The 20,814-nt window shown below is 43.9% G+C and overlaps 1 protein-coding gene across 1 annotated transcript; it reads right to left on the reverse strand.

Annotated features, from left to right (window-relative positions):
• Positions 1-2,676: 2,676 nt before the first annotated feature.
• Positions 2,677-6,705, reverse strand: LOC124692456 (protein THYLAKOID RHODANESE-LIKE, chloroplastic-like). The gene is made up of 9 exons (XM_047225843.1): positions 6,097-6,705; positions 5,132-5,234; positions 4,968-5,033; positions 4,757-4,831; positions 4,599-4,673; positions 4,406-4,486; positions 3,396-3,593; positions 3,132-3,311; positions 2,677-3,014 (listed from the first exon to the last, which is right to left on the reverse strand). The coding sequence occupies exons 1-9, from the start codon at positions 6,681-6,683 to the stop codon at positions 2,967-2,969; spliced, it is 1,413 nt and encodes a 470-aa protein (XP_047081799.1). The 5' UTR covers positions 6,684-6,705; the 3' UTR covers positions 2,677-2,966.
• Positions 6,706-20,814: the final 14,109 nt, after the last annotated feature.

Below are 20,814 nucleotides of genomic sequence, written 5' to 3' on the forward strand. Positions count from 1 at the left end.
CGGTATAGGGTTTGTCGAAATCTAACGTATAGAACTCAAGATATGAATTTTACAAAACTAGACAGAAGCGGTTACAGTTTTAATGGGGTACAAAAAGTTGTTCAAACAAGTTGCTCGGATGAAAAAACTTCCTCCATAAAAATTTATGTAGAGGATATAAATATAAAATGCAAGAACCACTATTCGAAACGGAGTTCTAGATCTATAGTTACGGAAATTTCAAAGTTTCTAATGAGCACGATCCAAAGATTTAAGCGTGAAGGGATTACCGTGGCGGCAATGCTGAAGGATGGCGATGTGTGCTGCGCTGCGTGTTTGCTGGGAGAGAGATGCAGGCGCACGGCCTGGGGTGCAGCTAGGAAGGGTCCTCGGCAGGATATTTATAGGGAGCTCGGGCTCGCTAGGGTTTGGGGTGAGCGGGCGGCCGGGTGGGCTTTTTGGGCCGGAGGCGGCAAGTGGGGCACTAGCGCGGGGTTGCGCGGCCGAGTGGGCCGATCTGGGCCGTCGGCCAGCGCGCACTTTTTTTTTCATTTTCTGTTTTCTCTTATTTGCGAAGTCCCTTTTTGGTACCAAAACAATTCAAAAAAATCAAATAAAATATCTGTAGATTCCTTGTAAAAAGGGCTTTATATTGGGACCACTTTTAAAACAAAGTAAATCTTTTATAAAACCAAAGTTTGGCATGTATGCCTAACTGGTTATGGTGTTTTTTTTTAAGTTTTCTCAAAATAATGATTTTATAAGTTTCAAAACCTCCGAATAAAAATAGATTATTGTTGGCAAATCTTTTGAAAACCGCGGTTTATGAAAGCTCTTTTTTTTGGAAATAATTTTTTAATAAAACACAAAAGTTTTAATTTCTTGTGAAATTTCAACTATGATAAACAAACCAACACTCCATTTATTTTATTTTCACATTCCAAATTTTTGGGATGTGACAGTTTGCTCGAATATCTCAATGCTTTCGACTGGATCTATGTGTTAGATATACATTGGCGTGCATGGACGGATTGGACTATATGGACCGGATTTATATATTTTTTAGAAAATGAGGACATGTTCTATATTTGTCAGATATTGTGTACTTGTGACCATATCTGTGCAATGTAATGGAATAATTCGTTGATGTGGTAGAAGTTGATTGGTTAGAACATGTGGTAAACTGCTTATGTGGTAGAAGTTGATCCATGGTTACACATTTACATTTGATATTACTCTCTTTTTTATAACTTTTGTGACATTGCATAAGAATGTTTGGTTACTTATTTTAATTCATGTTATCACCTTCTGTTAATAACATGTCGAGAAATATGTAACCAAGAGAGAAGGCCTGAGTACACCTCGTCCTCGAGTTGCAGCAACATTGTCTCGCTTGTCTGCTTCTCATTGTAGATGATGATCTATGTCTTGCAGTTGCATTTCTGGGTAAGTCCACTAATTATTTGACTTGCACTCATTTATTTTCTAACTTTTCCGTGTTTATATATTCTCGCATTGATTATATTTATGTGCAATATTCTCTTGGTGGTTAGGAATTGCACTTTGCTTTAGACAACGACCCAACCAAGAAAATTAAATTGTCTATTTTGTATACCTCATATATATCTAGCAATGATTCCATGTCAAAATGCATGTATATATCTTATATAGCTAGCAATGATTTCATGTCAAAATGCATCTATATATGGTTGATGAACTATTCAATCGAATATAATTGATATCATACTATTATGCATTGGTGGTGCAGCTGAACATAGGATTTTTTGTATCATGGTTCTGCAGGAAAAAATGTATGCAATACAAACAATCATCATACCGGTAGTTTAAACAAAAATGCGTGCAAGGGGAGCTGAACACAAACAGCGAAAAAACACCCGTCGTTTGCAATCAGCCAATACACACTCGACAATGAATTACCTTTTGTGATGGCCCTACATGTCATGAATGATTTTCGTAATTAAGTCGTGTGCGAAATGACACCCCTTCACACATGGTTAAATAAACCATGTGCACTTTAGAGGCTCATCGTGATGTGACCTATGATCAAGGGGTTGGCCCAATCTCTGGTGGTGTGTGTAGCGCTGGCAGAGGGCACGTGGAGTCATGTGCCCTACGATTCTCCTAGGATGCAATCGGTTTTCGTATTCGTTTATTTGATTTTAGATCAGTCTCTTCCGATCTACGGTTGTCATCATGGGTTTTGGTGCGCTGGCCCTTTATGGCATTAGCACGACGACTTTTGCTCTGTCCACTATAATAAACTCTACTACGATATGCTTTACCTGACTCTAGCTACGACAAGATTTACCTAACTCTAGTGATGGAGGGCCGAGAATGGCGTCGCGCCCTCAACTTGCGCTTGTATATTCGCGCTAGGTTGCACAAAACCCTAATTGTATTACTATTGGTGATTATTAATAGATGGCGGAATTTTTGAAGAAAAAAAATCCAGCGGGAGGATTATACTCGACCGGAGAGCGTTGCCTACCTCACGGAATGAGTCCTATACGGATGGAATGGTAACATTTCGAAAACGCCTCCTTGCCTACCTCACGGAAATGACAGGGTTACCCTCAGTCACTGACGGCCTGATTTAGCTGCTACTCCAAGGAATGGTTTTGGAGTACCATTGGATTACCAGGGGACTGTAAAAGTCCTCATTTTCAGACAGTACGCTTCTTCAAAACTGGAAGCTCCGCGGCTTCAGTTTTTTCATCCCCGAGCAACTGAAACATGTCAAGTAGTACCCGGACTTTTAAACTCACACTTCTACTAATTCCACAATTACAAGAACAAACGAATCTCAAAACGTGACCACTGGATACATATGTACTGCTTGGAAACTTGACCGCTGACTTATTCTTGACTCTCTGGTGTGGTGTTTTATGGACAGCTCAATGTCCTCTCCTCTAGACGTGGTTTCTTATACAGATGCCAGCCATCGATGAGCTCGTCTCAAAACACCACTATGGCGGCGAGGGCGTAGGGGAGGCCGGCGGTTTGAGATCTGGATACTGCGCACACACGCAAACGGAGATTAATGAGCACATGCTGCACTGGTGTCGTCTTTCAGGTGTGTTTGTTTGTAGGACGAGGCATATTGAAGTTACGGAATAGTATGTGTCGCTTACACTCGCATATGGAGAAAGAGGTCTGGGCTTTGCTGGAGGCGGTTCTGTGACGGCTTCTGCTACCACTGGCGAGGTAACTTCTACCGGGGATTCGGTTGCCGCTGCAGCCTCAGCCTTCGCCTCCGTCTTGCCCTCTGCAGCAGGTGGGGTTGGGCTGGATGGTGGTTTGAGATCCGCGTACTGAAATACAGAAACAAAATGGTGAAAATGGTTAGATTGGTTAGGTTCCTTTGTGCAAATAAACAGCACCGCAGCATTGCTCACGTTTGTATATGGTGAAAGTGGTGTCGACGCTACGGTCTCAGGAGGCGATTCTGTGCTGGCTTCTGCAACTGGTACAGCAGCTGGGGCTGCTTCTTCTACTGGTGCAGCAGTTGCGACGGCAGCAACTGGGGCTGCTGCTGTTGCTGCTGGTTGGCTCTTAGCTACACCAGAAGTAGGCAACAAAGCCTGACCGATTTCCTGCCGATGAAACAACCGACAAACATTTTACTATGAAAAACAAAGCAAGTTTGCTCACGTTTTTGATGGAAGGCATCATAAAGTGGGACATTGTTTCTGAAACTTCCAGCCTGACAGCATTGGCATGTGAAATAGTGCATATGGATCATCTTTAAAAAAACTTATAGATATGTGGGTACAACATGAATCGGCAAAAAAGCTATTAATGGCCATATAAAAGATTTGTATAATTCTAGAACATTTGTAGTTTAGTGGATGCATCTTGCTCACCATACCAATACAAAAGCATTACATTCAGATTTATCTTGTACGGATAGTTGCTACTACTCTGTTCCAAACTATAAGAAGATTTGGAATACTAGTTTAGCCTTCCAAAAACATCTTATAATAGGTAGTATTTGCGGTCCGTTGGGGAGAAAAATATTAAGGACAGGAAAGAGTTTAAAACAGTAACACAAATACCCTGGCAGAAGGTGCATCAACCAAGGTAAAACCAAACAATTAATGGCTGAACCGGATGATTTTCAGTCCAACTCAACAGAAGAATGCCCCACTAATATTGGGTTTTGACTCTTGAAATGTAGAACCTAAAGATATTAGCGAAGAATAAATAAAAATGACAAAGCGAAGGCACATCTACAAAAGTTATATTTTTTCCTAGAATAAGTGGAGTTTGTTTCCTAGGACATGTCTGCTGAGAATTCAACATAACTATCAGCAAACTGATTCATTTAGAGCCCAACTCGAGAAAATGAAACTGATATTACTGAAATGACAGGTTAACACTAAGCATCCAGGAGGTGGCTAACTACCTTAATTTCATCAACAAGCTCCTTTGGAGCAACCTTTTTGGTAAAGAAGTCATCGATCTGTTGTAGAGTCTTCTGTCGGTCCTGTGAGTGGCACAGATAGGTAGTTCGTCAGCAAAAACATCTTCTGTACGAAGGAAAAGATTGCCATTCATATCTCCGAAGCCCACTGAGAAGAGAAGAAGGAAATAAGCACCTCGGCATACAAGAGCTTGTTTACCACCAGCTGGACAATGGCAGCTGAACCCAGAAACTGCAGCACGGTTTCTATCTGCAGTACATAGCATACATGATTTGCAGAAGGGAAACTGAAGCAACTCATCAAGATGCGAAAGCATGATAAGTATTAGAAACCTCTGTGTAGGCCAGTATTCCGAAACCAGTAGCGGCAGCAAGACCAAGAGTGACGGGCAAACCTTCTGAACCATCCTGTTAATTAACGCATGATAAACTCAACACTGTACTGACACATAAATATTAATCAACAAGAGCATGAGAACATAAAATGTGGAGAAGTCAAGCAGAAGTGAAGGTAGACAAAAGAAAGGTATAGTTGATAACTCACCCCAAATAGCTCACCAAAGTCCAAACTGAATCCCTTCTTGGGAGCAGTCCAGGGAAGATTACTGCTCTGCAGTAGATCACTAGCAAATGGTGACATTTTGCATAGAGAATATAAATGTTAAATACATGTTAGCAGTGAATATAATCTCGGTAAAGCGTAAGTACCTGCCATCCTCGAGGTCCATCTGCACCATCCTTCACTGCGAAAGCAGCTTTGTAACCATTGGCTGTGACAAGCTCAGCAACTAGCTCAGAGTTCCCATCGAACCTGGTTTCCATTTTATTCACGTAAATGTTCGGAAGGACAAGAAAATAAAATCATGTACTGGTTACAGAAGAATTATAAGCCAGCCATTCTTTGCAAATTCCATACATTAAACATGATCTCATTCTTGTTTAGAAAAGAATGTGGATAACTGTAAGCATAAAAAAGAATAAATGTGGACAAACTGATCGCATTTTTATTGTTATCCGTTGGACAAAACGGATGATTAAATATGTGCCAGTTCTTAATGGGACCGCATCTTCATTCATACAAAAGGAAAACTGAGTTATATTTATGTAGTGCTAAAGTCAGAAATGTTTCGAATTCTCCCTGATGCAAACAATCTGTTCTGCATATATCTAGTGACTTGTACTCTTTACTATTCAATCAGTGCCATCTTGATGAACTTCCTATTTATTACTAGAATCGACTTCCATGAACGCCATTTAGAAGCATTGCCAAATGACATGTGCTAGGTGTTACCAACATCCTTTTCCCCAAGTCAATGAGCAGGTGCAGAGCATCAGGAATACATGACCGAGCACAAACCTATGAGGATTCAACCCAACTAACTAGTTTTTAAATTGTATTCATGTAAAATGGGTTATGATTATCATCTAGTTTATTTTAAATTTTGAGATCTTAACACGGCATAATTCACAGCTGTTTGCTATTGGTTTGCTTAGCTGATACGTAGTAAGAGTTAAGAACTGAATCCGCTAACTAATAACTATTACCTCCCTTCTGAAATGTAGTATGTTTTGAAATTAGCTTTCCAAAACATACTACATTTCGGAATTGAGGTAGTACAAAATAATGGACATATATACACAAACGAAGCAAACACATTGCAGGTGCCTCTCACTTGTCAAGGATGATCAATGTGGTGTTCTCGGGGTCCTTGAAGCGCAGCTCAAGCTTCTTGAGGAAGCCGTTCTTGTCGTCCCCGTCGTAGGGCACGGCCACGGCCTTCTTCTTGGCCTCCCGGATGTCCGGCGAGCCGGCCTCCCGGGCGTCCTTGATTGGCCTGATGTCGACGAGCTGCGCGCCGGGCTCCTCCAGCAGCGTCTGGTACGCGGCCTTCCCGGACACGGTGCCGTACGGCTTGGAGGCGCCGCCGAGCAGCCGCGAGACAAAGAACGGCACGGCGACCACGGCGACGCCAGCGGCTACGGCGAGCGGGTTCTGCGCGACGAAATCCGCCAGCCCGCCGAGACCGAGGTCCGGGAGCGCGAAGCCGCCGTCGCCTCCGCCGGCGGTGTCGGTGGAGAGCCGCAGCATCTCCTCGTAGGAGAGAGGGGCCGCGAGGGCTGCGCCGCCGCCCGCGAGCCCGAGCGCGGCCGCGAGGCCTCCGGCGCGGGGGAGGCGCCTATAATTGCTGGGCCGGCGCCGGGCGCGGGCGCGCGGGGGAGTCAGCGTCGTGGGCGCGGCGGAAGAGACGATGGCGGCCATTGCATAACCGGTGGCCTCCGGTCCGGCGATGTCGGCGGGAGCGGTGGCGCGGGGTTTAGGTGGCGGGAGGAAGTGCTGGTAGTGGCTGGCAGGTTCCGGTCCGGGGGGAGATGAGGAAGGGGGTGAGCTGGGAGGAGGCAGCGAATGGGAGGACGCCAGGTGGATGAGGGGATCAGACTCGTGGCCATTTCACAGGCTGCCATTTCTCGCGAGCTCCGCATCGGCCGCTTTTTTGGCTGCGAGGGAGTGACAGGAGTGTAGTACGCGACGGCGACTGCGCACGTACATGTGTACTACTCGCCGCCGGCCGCCGTGGTGAAAACCTACCCCACTTTCACTGAAAAACGTTGATGATTTTGGGAGACGCATCGCATTGTTCAGTTTTTTTTTTTTTTGAAATAGAAGGTGCTATTCCATTAGAGTGACACGTGACGGGTACAAATTGCATACGGGCCTCTTACAACACTCGCCCTAAAGAACCTAGTATTTGAGAATAAGACCTGCAAACTTACAAAACACACCCTAGAACAAAAGCTGAAAAAGCAATCAGGTTCTGGAGCGCCACCGCCACCGCTCGCCGGCATCCTCGAAGCGTCGCCGCCAAGGAATGGAGAGAAGCCGCTCGAACTCTTCCTTCCGGCAAGAACCCACCTCTACTGGCTACCTCCAAGCCGCCGGGAACGAATCACTTGGCAGCGAGGAGGCGTCGAGCTCCAACAGGGACAGGGAGAAACCTCCGTCACGGAGGTTGAGAAACAACCGCCTTGCCGGCTGTAGATCGCAGCGGCCATGGTGCCGGCTGCGTAGTTGTGCTTGACGAAGAACCACCAAAGATAGAGCTGGCGCCGCCTGGTCGAAAACACCACCTCGCCCCCTCTTCTCCCCTCGCCACCATGGCCGGACAGAGAAAGAGATAGGGCTATGCAGCCCATCAGCAGATAGCACCAGCAAGCCCTACTGGCTCCAAACTTTGCAGGGGAAGGCAAGGCAGTTCCCCCCTCACCACCATGGCTGGCCAGGGAACAAACTTTGCTAAGATCTTGAGCACCGCCGTGCTTCTCCCCCCTGCCGCCACGGCCAGCCAAGAGGAGCATAGCAGTCACCACACACCTGCAAAGAAGAAAGCATCTACTTGGCCCTTTATTGAAGGAGAATCTGGAGCATAAGGCCCGCCGCGGTTGCTCCCACCATTGGAGCTCGCCGCCACCAAGCCACCACCAGAGACACCAGATCCTGGCCGGAGATCCAGATGCCAAACTCCAAAAACCCGGCATACAGCCGAAAAACCTACTCCTACACCTAAAATCTACTCCGGCACCTTCTCCTCTCCATCTCTGGCCGGCTATTCCGGCGGAGAGGAGGAAGGAGCGGCCCGGTTTGGATAAGGAGGAGAGCAGCTACTGTAGTCAACCGAGAGCGGGGGAGGGGGGAAATGAGCAGCCCTCACATTGTTCAGTTGATACACTCATTTTAGTTGTTGCTGGCTCTCACATTTTAGGACGTGTTTGGTAGTTTAGGCGCCCTTTGGCTCGCATGTGTCACACAATTTTTAGGCTGCTTGGTTTTCTGGGCTTCTTCGTGTTGTCGTACCGCACGGGTCTTAAAGCACCTCGGGACATGCTCGGGAGGAACGTTCAGTTTGGCAGTCAGGAACAAGCCCTAGGGAGAAGAAAATCGACAATGCAGTTCGCGCGGGCGCTGCGCCTCGGCATGGCGGGAAAAGCCAAAATCCGAGCGGCGCTGTGCGGCAAAGGTAGGGTAACCTCCCTCTTCGGTTACCCTCTCCATTAGCCCCCTCCCAAATTTTCTCTCCAGCGGCGGCTGCAGCGACCCAGATCTGGCAGCGCGCATCTCCCTTCGGTCTCCGGCGCCGGACCAGGATCATCGTTTCCAGCCACGGCGAAGCCTCCACACATATACGGCGGCTTTCGGCCGTGTCCATCGTCCACCCCATTGCGGTGACCTAGCATACCACTACATGTTGTATTATACAAGTCGTTGATATGATCTTTGTGAAGGGACTTCTTCACAATTGCCATATCCCTCAGAGTGGTACAACAGAAACATTGCAGGTCATAACACACTAAATATTATTACAACACAAAGTCTTGACAAGTTGGTATTCTCACAGGTCCGATGAGAACACCCTAAGATACTACTTAATTATGATTACAACTCATATATATAAAAGAGAGCTCAGCAAATTATTTAGGTAAGTTCTACGCTGCTCGGCTCTAAGATACAACGGTTCATTACTACTCCTCCGCTTCATTCTCGTCGGGTCCGTAGACTATCCCATAGTCTACTCCTTCCACCCCTCTGGTCAGATCAGGTTCCTCGTAGACCAGCTCGTAGTCTCCTTCCGGTGCTCCATTGGCGATGGCCTCCACTTCCGTATCACGAGTCTAGCAAGGGTGTCGAAAGAAAGTGAGTACGGAGGTACTCGAGCAAGTTCAAAAGAGTAAAAGGTGTTTGATGCACTAGCTACGACCATTGATCAGGAAATCTCAGGTCAATGCATGTTTCGAAAAAATTTCTTCAAAAGGTTGCTTTTATTATGAAAACTATGCCCGTCTGTCTTCACAGGTTGACCACAACTTCATGGAGTTCCCTTCCCGGAACAAGGTGTGATAGCCACAATTTGATACACTCTGCAGAGGTGCGTTACTTTCCCATAAGAGATCTCATCCTTTTTGCCATCCGCAGGGACTTGCCCCCGTTCGCACTTCCTTTGGTGTGAGGCCAGGAAAGAAGATCCAAACCCACACCGTCTTCTCCGCGACCCTGCAAACCCACCCTTTTGTCCATCCGTACACCCCCGGTAGACATCTCCCGTTCATACGACTTTACCCACGGTGTACTATGGACAATCCATCATAGACGGTAGAGCCTCTCATCCACACGGATGGGGATTTTAAAGGATTTCCCAACCTACGGCAGTGTTCTCCCAACACCCCGCCAGGCCCTATCAAGTCCGTTGGCGTGCAGGAGGGAAAAGATACAGCTGGCTTCCCTAGAGCCATTATAGATCTTATGGTCAACACGGTATGTATGACACTAGAATCACTGGACGGCATTGGTAATTACTCCTAGGTTAATAAAACCCATGCAATGGAACCTCCACCATATCAACACAACCATGGTTCCATTGCCAGCCACATAGTCATATTCATAATTTGAAAAGTAACATTTCATTTGCCATGCAGGAATGGTAAGTATATAGCTTTGCAGTAAAGTGATAGAAAATACTCAAGTTGATATGAGCAAGGGTGAACTTGCCTGTGGACTGCGAGGTAATGCAGTTCAATGCAGTGGATGGAACCTGGACCTCGGGTTACGTAAAGAAGCATCATTGTCCAGTAAGGACAATGTTATAAAATCCAAATAATGCAGTCATGAATGTATTATTTTATGTGGAATCCCTTACCCCAATTATTTATTAAAATTTAGGGTTGAATTAAGATTTATGCCTTTGGCAGTAGTTTGCAATTGCTTTTATTTGTAAAAACATTTTATCTCATAAAGAAAAATGGTTCATAGTAATACCACTTTACTTTTGTGAAACATTATTTATTTCAAAATAATTTGAAATAATAGAGTTGCCTCTATATTTTTGGAATAAGAAGAATAGGGTATTTTCCTTTGGAAAATATCTTTCTTTAACAGAAATGACTTGGAAATATAAAATTTCATTTTGAAATATTTGGAAACAAATATTTGAACTCATTTAAAGTTTTTCCTTGATTTTTAAATACAAGGGAAAATTATAAATAAAATTTCCAAGTTTGAATTTAGTTTTCTAAATTTCAAAATTTGAATTTGTTATTTAAATTTCATTTCTTATTTTATTCTTGTTAAGAATAATTTTTCATTTACTAATCCAAATTTTCATGGATTTTTAGAGGTATATTTTATTAACCATAATTTGATGAATTTTTAAGCTATTTTTAAAAAATAGCAAAGTACTAAAATACCCCCCTAGCCCCAATTGGGCCAGCCCACTTAACTTGGCCCATTTGGACAGCCCATTAAGGCTCGTCCAAAACGGTTCGGTGGAAACCGTCCCGGCCCACCTCTCTCACTCACACGCTCACCTCTCTCTCTCCCCTGAAACCCTAACCTCTGGCGATTCGCGTGGCAACCGTGTCGCCGCCATGGCCGCCGCCGTGCTCCGGCCATCTCCGAGCTCCCCTGACCTCGCCGCCGATACCACCTGAACCGCCGCGCGACGATCTGTCGATCTATCCGCACGGTTTCGCCGATCTCTTCCTCCTCTGGCAGATCGCCACCTTTCTGGATCTCGCGGAGAATCGCCTCCGGCGATTGGCGATCTCCGGCGAGCTGGTGTCCTCGTCGTCGACGCGAGCGCGTGCCTGGGACCGACCTGGCGCGGGTGCTGTGCTGGCAGCGCCTGTGCCTTCGCTCCCCAGGTGTTGTGCTGTGCTGGTGCTCGTCGGCGTAACGCCGGCGCCTTCCCTGGACTTGCAGCTGCTATGGCCGCGCGGGCACTGCCTCGCCATGCTGTGGCTTCTGCTTCCAGGCGCTGGTAAGCTTCACCTGCTTCCCCTCCTTCTCATCACCATGCCTGTGCGCGTCCCATGCTACTGTGCTTCTTCCTCCTCTGTCTTCCAGGCATTCTGCTGATCCTTTGATCATAAAGGGCCTTGTTATTGTTGCCTACGCATCCTATGCCTCTTCTCTGCAAACCCTAGCCAATCCACCAAGCTCTGGTCACTGGCCAGTGTGTGCTTCTTGCTGTTCCTAGCCATTGTTGCTTGCTTACTGCTTCTATCATGCCATGCCTTGCAATGCCATGCTGTACATGATTATGGGGCTGCTTATGCTTACTGGCATGCTTTGCTTGCTTGTCTAGGTATTTTGCTATGCATTACTGTGACACTTGTGATGCCTGTGAGGTGCTTCTGTGCCTTCAGTATGATCCAATGATCCATTGGATAAGTAAATCCTAATGGCTAGACTCTATGTGTTGCTTGACTTGATTTAATTGATCCATTTGATCAATTAAATGTCGATGGCTTGATTCTTGATGGATTCTTTGGCTAAATGGATGGTTTGCTTCACGATCTTCGCTATTCAAGCATGCTTATGCTACTGTGGGTGTGTGCTGCTGCCTTTCAGTGATGCTACTATATACTTGTGCATGGATTAATTATGTATTCATGCCTGGATGAATTATTTATTGATGAACTGCTTATGCAGTATTGATTACATGAATTTCTATGCATGATTTGATTTTCCATGATTAATTGGAAAACAAATGGAGTCTGAATCCATTCTTTGGATAGTGATGATTCAATTGTTTGGCTTTACTTTGGATGATTTTGTGTTTGTTGTGACCTCAGTAGCCTTGCTACTGACTGGTTGCTCACACAATTGACAAGATTTCTTGGCTACTCATCTTTGCTTGCATATATGGGGATCATAATTAATATGAATGCCAATATGCTTGCTTGTGAATAAATCTAGGGTTTTCCTGATGGTTACTTGCTTAGGATCTTCTTTGTGTAGTCCTTGGTAACTTCTATTTCTAGTATACCATCTACTGGTGCTATATGTGCATGTGTTCTTCCTGGTGTGCATATCTGTGCATGTGTTCTAGTCTATATGCACAAGATTGTATCTGGGTGGTTCTAGTTTTAGTATTTCCTCTTCTGCCAGTGATCCTTGGTGAAAACCAAGTGATGATCTACCCCTTGAGCATCTGCTCAAGCCCATGACATATGTCATGCATGAAGTATGGATTGAATCCACTGGATCCACTCCAGGAACTAGGTATACCTTGTTCCAGCTCCTAGAAAGTAATTTTGTGTTGATGCAGACTTCTGGTTTGTTTGGTCACAGCCCTTCACCTCCAGTTCTTGGTTGATCTCCTTAGGTCACCATGTTTCTCTGGTTGATGGCTATGGTTTTGGATGGATTATTGTTTCTGTGAGGTTTGTGCTGTTCTTGAGCAAGAACAGTGAAGAACATTGTATGTTCTTGGATATGGCTTGCTGAATGATGCTCTGGTCGACTGTGCATGATTTCTAGGGTTTCTGTCCTATTTATTACTGTTGTGGTTCTCTTCTGACCTTGACACCTTACCCTGGCCTATCTAGTGACTCACCTATGGGTGTTATCTTTGTTGCTGCATAGCAACAACATGTGTTGTGGTGAAACTTGAGCCCTGTGTGCTCAGTTTTGGTCTGCTGCTGCTCTTATCCTGGTACTCTCCAAGTCTTTGGACAGACACAAGTGTCAATGACACTTGGTTTACTGACAAAACTGAATATGTGTTAGTTTCTTAACCCCTGGCTAGTTTCATTGTTTGTTTTGCAGGATTTTGAAGGTGAATATGACCATAGAAGAATCCTTCCAAGTCCTTAGTCTAGGTTTTTAGTTTAGGATCAAATAATGTAATCTTCTTTTTATTTCTGTTTATTTTCCATTAATTCTTGTATCAAGAATATTGTAAAAACAATGTATGTTGTGTTGTTATATCAATAAAGCTCAAATTTTGCTTATGAGCCTTAATTGGATTTGTAATAATTCTATTTCTAAATAATTGTTGTATTTATAATTCAATTTTAAATTCAAAGTCATTTAAATTTATAAGTTGTATTTAAATTCTGATTTCCTTTTTTCTATAATCACTTTTGCTTATTGTTTAATATTATCAATTTATTAATACTTGTCAAATGAAATCAACTCCCAAATCAACAAGATACAAAAGAGATCATGTCAAAATTTACTAACTCACATTGCCTAACCCTAATTGCAAAATGAGAGAGAACCTCGATCCCTCTTAGGTTTAGTTGCAACAAAGCGCGAAAATTTCCCTCGTTTTGCGATGAAATGCACATCCCATTTCTAAATCTAACCTTCGGTGATCCTATGTTCTGGGTTATTACAGCCTCTCCCCCTTAACAGAAACTTCGTCCCGAAGTTAAGATTGGTACCTGAATAGCTCGGGGTAAGACTTCCTGAGCTCCGCTTCCGTCTCCCATGTTGCTTCTCGTTCAGGGTGATGTTGCCATTGAATCTTGCAGTATTTGATTGCTCTATTCCTTAACTTCTTCCACTGTACTTCCAAGATCTTTTCAGGCTTCTCCACATAAGTTAGGTCTGATTGCAACTCTATTTCTTCATGTGTGATGGGATCATCTGGTGCCTTTAAACACTTTCTGAGTTGAGATACATGAAATACATTGTGAATCAGACTTAGTTGCTTGGGTAATTCTAACTCAAAAGTTGTTCCTCGATTCTGACTGAGTATCTTGAATGGTCCTATATATCGAGGACTTAATTTTCCTTTTACTCCGAACCTTTTGAGTCCTTTCATTGGGCTAACTTTCAAATATACCATGTCTCCTACTTTTGGCTCCCAAACTCTTCTCCTTTGGTCAGCACAACTCTTTTGGCGACTTTGAGCTATTTTGAGTCTATCCCGGATCACCTCGATGACTCCTTGTCTCCCCTTGATGTAGTCCGGTGTAAACTCCTTGTTCTCTCCGGTTTCAAACCAACAGATTGGGGATCTACACTTCCTCCCGTACAAGGCTTCATACGGTGCCATCTGGATGCTACTCTGATAACTGTTGTTATATGAGAATTCCGCTAATGGTAGATGATCCTCCCATGAGCCTCCAAAGTTTAGAGCACAAGCTCTAAGAATGTCTTCAAGTATCTGATTGGTTCTTTCGGTTTGTCCTCCGGTTTGTGGATGATATGGTGTACTGAAATCCAGCTTGGATCCCAAAGCTTCTTGGAGTTGTTTCCAAAATGCTGATGTGAAAATCGAACCTCTATCTGAGACTATCTTCTTTGGTACTCCATGCTTGCTAACTATTTCCTTAACATATATATCCACAAGCTTTTCTGAAGTATCCTTTTGATTTACAGCTATGAAATGAGCACTCTTGGTAAGTCTATCCACTATTACCCATATCATATCCTTCCTTTTACTAGTCATTGGTAGACCAATAACAAAATCCATTCCGATTTCATCCCATTTCCACTCTGGTATCTCTAGTGGTTTAAGTAATCCAGCGGGACTACGATGTTACGCTTTCACTCGCCGACATGTATGGCATTCCGAGACATATTGAGCTATCTCTCTTTTCATGTTGTTCCACCGAACATTTCCTTCAAATCCATATACATTTTAGTACTTCCGGATGTATTGAATAAGGGGTTTCATGTGCTTCCTTTAATATGATTGACTTCACTTACGGATCATCCGGTACACACATTCTTTTACGAAAGTATAGAGAATCAAACTCTCCGAGATTGAATTCCGATGGTTTACCTTCTCCAATCCTTTTAATTTCTTCTTGGATGAATGAATCATCCGCTTGCTTTCGAATGATCTCATACTTCAAGTCTGAATACATTTCATCCATGATCCTCATGGTTGCTATACTTCCCATTGTATCACCTTGAATAAATAGAATTTGGGCTTCCTCTAGCTCTTTCCGAAGTTCTTTTGGAATCTCCCATTCCGTAGGTTGATTTTCAGTACTCTTTCTGCTTAAGGCATCTGCTACTACATTAGCCTTGCCTGGTGTGTAATTGATTGTAAGGTCATAATCCTTAATCAACTCTAACCATCTCTTCCGTCTCATGTTTAATTCCTTCTGAGTGAAGAAATATTTTAAACTCTTATGATCTGTGTATAACTCACATTTGGATCCATACAGAAATTGTCTCCAACTCTTCAGAGCATAAACAACTGCCGCCAACTCTAGATCATGTACTGGATAGTTATGTTCATGTGGTTTTAATTGTCTTGATCCATAAGCTATTACTTTCCGATCTTGCATTAGAACACATCCAAGTCCATTCTTGGAAGCATCACAATACACCGTGTAATCCTTTCCGAGGTTCGAGAGCTGCTAACACTGGTCGTTGTGGTTAGCTTCTCCTTGAGTGTTTGAAAACTTGTTTCACATTCATCAGTCCACACAAATGGGGTGTTTTTCTTGAGTAACTTGGTCATTGGTCCTGCAATCTTCGAAAATCCTTCAATAAACCTCCGATAATAGCCTGCCATACCAAGAAATCCTCGTATCTCCTTAGCATTTTGGGTGACTTCCACTCCAAAACTGACTGAACCTTGCTTGGATTCACCGCTATTCCTTCTTTGGTTATGAAATGTCCAAGGAATTCAACACTTTCTAACCAAAATTTGCACTTACTGAACTTTGCATATAGCTGATGTTCTCTCAAAATTTGCATAACTATCTTCAAATGCTTGGCATGTTCTTCTTTATCTTTGGAATAGATTAGAATATCATCTATAAACACTATCACGAACTTGTCCAAATACTTCATGAATATCTTGTTCACCAAATTCATGAAAATAGATGGTGCATTTGTTAGTCCAAATGATACAACCAAGTATTCATGGTGTCCATACCTTGATACAAACGCTGTTTTTGGCACATCCTCCTTCTTGATCTTGATTTGATGGTATCCTGACCTTAAATCTATCTTCGAGAAGACTCCAGCTCCTTGAACTTGATCAAAAAGGTCTTGTATCCTAGGTAAAGGGTACTTGTTCTTGATGGTTACATTGTTAAGATTCCTGTAATCTCCACACATTCTCTTTCCTCCATCTCTTTTATCCACAAAAATAACTGGTGTACCCCATGGTGACACACTTTCTTGGATAAATCCCTTCTGTTCCAGTTCATCTATCTGAGCTTTCAGTTCCACTAACTCCTTTGGTCCCATCTTATATGGTGGTTGAGCTATTGGTGATGTGCCTGGAATCAGATCGATTGTGAATTCTATCTCTCTATCGGGTGGCATTCCCGGTAGTTCCTTGGGAAATACATCTGGAAATTCATTTACTACAGGGATATCTTCAATCCTCACATCCTTCAGACTGTTGAGCTCCAATCCTATCTCCAACTGAGTGTATTTGTCACCTTGGAACACTATCTGACCTCCAATAGAATTGCGAAGAAATACTGTCTTGTCTCCACAGTTGATCACGGCTCCATTCTCCGTCAACCAGTCCATTCCTAGAATGACTGATATGTCCTTCATGGAAATGATGAATAGATCCGTGAAATACACACAGTCACATATGGTGATGACCTGTGCTTCTTTCACATGGGTTACTAAAATCGTTCCCACCGCAGATAGGACAGTTATAGGGGTTTCTAACTTAGAACATTTAAGCCCGAATTTTTCCACAAATTCCCGAGCATGAAATGATGTGGTTTCTCCAGTATCAAATAATACTTTGCCAGGATGAGTAAGAATGCTGAGCGTACCTAAGACTGTTTGATCCGACTCTTCCGCTTGCTCCAAAGTTGTGCAATTCAGCTTTCCATACGGCTTGCCCCTCTTGTTGTTGTAGTAGTTGCGGTTGTTGTTGTTGTTGCCACTTCCACCTCGTCCTCCTGAGCTTTGTCCACTCCATGACGCCTTGTTTGGACACTCTGGCTTGATGTGTCCCTCTTTCCCACAACCATAACATATGATCCTGGGTTTCTGACAATCCTTACGCACATGACCTCTCTGTCCACAAGCGTGACGGATGATTTGGTTCTTTTGGTTCGACTCGACCTCCCGGTTGTATTGATTACCGGTAGTTCGGAATCGGGGTTTAAAACTCCGGTCAGGTGTTGGTTTACTTGGTCAGGTACTTCCTTGGCTCGATACGAGCCCTCTTCCTCCTATCCTCTTGGACCTGCTCTGTAGTCATCCTCGAAAGTGATTGCCGAGTCAATCGGTTCCTGGAATTCAGCGATCCGTGCCAACCTCAGTTGCATCTTCATGTATGGATTCATGCCTTTCATGAATCGCTTCTTTCTCTTCTCTTCAGTGTCAACTTCCTCAGGTGCATACCTTGACAGCCTATTGAAATCTCGAACATACTGTATAACGGGTGCAGTGTTCTGACGTAATTCGTCAAACACTCTCTTCTTCAACTCTACCACACTTTCCGGAACGTGAGCATCCCGGAACTTCTTCTTGAATTCCTCTCAGGTGAACACCTTCTCTGGAGGGTGTACTGCCACTAGGTTCTCCCACCATGATGCTGTTGGTCCTGACAGCAGGTAAGTAGCATACCGAATCTTCTCCTCATCGTTGCATCCAACGGTCTTCAACTTCCGTTCCGTATCCATGAGCCAGGCTTCTGCATCCATTGGTTTTGGAGCTGATGCAAAAGGTAATGGTCTTGCATTTTGAAAATCTGATAATGTTACTCACTTGCCTTCATTACCCCTATCGGTGATGACTTGGGTAAAGAAATCTTGCATGTTTTTCCTTTGACTTTCCTGGTACCTCCTCCTATCTTCTTCCATTGCTCTCATGTATTGTTGGAAATCTGGATGCATCATTGGGTGTGGTGGTGGTGGTGCATTCTCTACCCTAGCTGTTGCGTCTGCCTCCTCTTCTTCTTTCGCCTCATGCTCTCTCCGAGCCTCTTCAGTTTCCACTAACGCCATGTTCCCCCTAGTCCTGTAACAAAGAGTGATTACTCATAATTACACCATTCAAATGTTTTCTGAGCTCAACTCATTGCCCAGAACTAGTCACACAATGAAATCAAGAAGCAAATACAAAACAAACATTTATTATGTATATACATCGTATATCACATAACATACACACTTATATTACATGTGGTACATATATAACCACTTATTTGGCTTCAAGCCCAAGCCAACGGAATTTAAAATACGTTATGTTACAATACCACCTATACTACTTTATTATTCCTTGGAGCTCTACTCCTAATCATCATAACTCGCCTCCGCGTACATTCCCGGGGTCCATCCGGTACAGCGATTCGTCTTCCGAACACCGTCCGGAACGAAGGTCCTTCCGATGAGGTATGTAGTCTGAATCGGACGAAGTGCCGAGACAAAGATCTGTCATGCCAAAGTAACTGGATAGTGACTCGTATGTATCCCCAGTAGGGTACATATCTCCTTCCTCTATCATCCATGGAGGATTTCTATTCACTTGCCCTCTCATCTTCTTCTTCTTCTTCTTCTTCTTCTTCTTCACTCTAGAACTCTCACCTACCTCGTACTGAGATATCTTGGGTAGTCCCATCTCCAGATCTAAAGAAATGGAGTTGGTATCTTTCTCTTCCTGTCCATAGCTTTGGTTAATATCTTGGTTAACCTCGGCTCCTTCATCCTCCGTATCACACGTGATGGGTTCTCCTTCATCCCCAAATGGTTCCCCGAAACGCCAACCAGTCGAATTCTCGATTGGTGACTCCAAGCAGTTTAGGTTTCTGGAATCATCTCCCCCATATCCAGATTCATATGATGCTGACACATGTGGATAGTGTCGAACAAAGTTGGGTGTAAGTGGATCTCTCTTTGGCAACTGGTCACTCAAATCTACAGGGCTGTTGAGGCTAAAGAAAGGTGTAGTGTATTGTGGTTGTGCCCTCGGATCATGCATCCGAGCTTGGACTTTATCGGGGTCAGTGAACTCAGCTAGCATGTGGTTGATCTCACCCACCATCTTCATGTGTAAAAGGTACATCGTAGTCAACAAAGACTTACAGTCTGTCCATGTGCTGTGTCTTGCGGCTTCGGGACTTCGTTTGCCAACAGTAGATGATTCAGAGTGGGATCCTCATCTTCCTCGGCATGAGGTATACGAGAATATTCTGAACATAGCAGTTCTACTGATTTATGTTACCTTATTTCAAGTATCGCCTTGAATAGGGCCATGTGATAGGCTGTGGTAATGGTTTTGGCTTCTCCGTACGGCATTATATGGCTCATCATCAGTTGCATAGGTAGTTGGACTAAAAGTCTGCACTTGGCTAGGATCTCTCCATCATAATAGATGTACTTGAGAACAGGTATCTGGGTTTCACAATGGAGTTCCTTCAGCATCCCACGCAGGAGATCTATAATTGGTCCATCATAATCTCCGAGCCAACCCTCAACCTTTCTCAAAGTCCTCTTGGGAAACATGTACGCCATTATGGCTGTGTACAAAAGCAGAATATTAGTAATGATGACGTATCATAATAGTTATAATAAAGAATTATCGCACTAAAGATATGATTTTGCTATTCTCATGTGAATAATCACCATATTTCTAGAGAATCCTTTACTATTTCTACTGGTCTCCTACATGTTTCTTCCCTTTACTAGGTTTTTCCAACCTATGGTCGCAACATTTGCTCTGATACCAGCTGCGGTGACCCGAGCATACCTTTGCATGTTGTAGTATACAAGTCGTTGATATGATCTTTGTGAAGGGACTTCTTCAAAATTGCCATATCCCTCAGAGTGGTACAACAGAAACATTGCAGGTCATAACACACCAAATATTATTACAACACAAAGTCTTGACAAGTTGGTATTCTCACAGGTCCGATCAGAACACCCTAAGATACTACTTAAGTATGATTACAACTCATATATATAAAAGAGAGCTCAGCAACTTATTTAGGTAAGTTCTACGCTGCTCGGCTCTAAGATACCACGGTTCATTACTACTCCTCCGCTTCATTCTCGTCGGGTCTGTAGACTATCCCATAGTCTACTCCTTCCACCCCTCCGGTCAGATCAGGTTCCTTGTAGACCAGCTCGTAGTCTCCTTCCGGTGCTCCATTGGCGAAGGCCTCCACTTCCGTATCACAGTCTAGCAAGGGTGTCGAAAGGAAGTGAGTACAGAGGTACTCAGCAAGTTCAAAAGAGTAAAAGGTGTTTGATGCACTAGCTACGACCATTGATCAGGAAATCTCAGGTCAATGCATGTTTCGAAAACATTTCTTCAAAAGGTTGCTTTTATTATGAAAACTATGCCTGTCAGTCTTCACAGGTTGACCAGAACTTCATGGAGTTCCTTTCCTGCCGCTTTCACAGTTCCCTTCCCGGAACAAGGAGTGACAGCCACAATTTGATACACTCTGCAGAGGTGCGTTACTTTTCCCATAAGAGATCTCATCCTTTTTGCCATCCGTAGGGACTTGCCCCCGTTCACACTTCCTTTGGTGTGAGGCCAGGAAAGAAGATCCAAACCCACACCGTCTTCTCCGCGACCCTGCAAACCACTCTTTTGTCCATCCGTACACCCCCGGTAGACATATCCCATTCATACGGCTTTACCCACGGTGTACTATGGACAATCCATC

The sequence above is a fragment of the Lolium rigidum genome, chromosome 2 (assembly GCF_022539505.1).
Source record: "Lolium rigidum isolate FL_2022 chromosome 2, APGP_CSIRO_Lrig_0.1, whole genome shotgun sequence".
NCBI lineage: Eukaryota > Viridiplantae > Streptophyta > Magnoliopsida > Poales > Poaceae > Lolium > Lolium rigidum.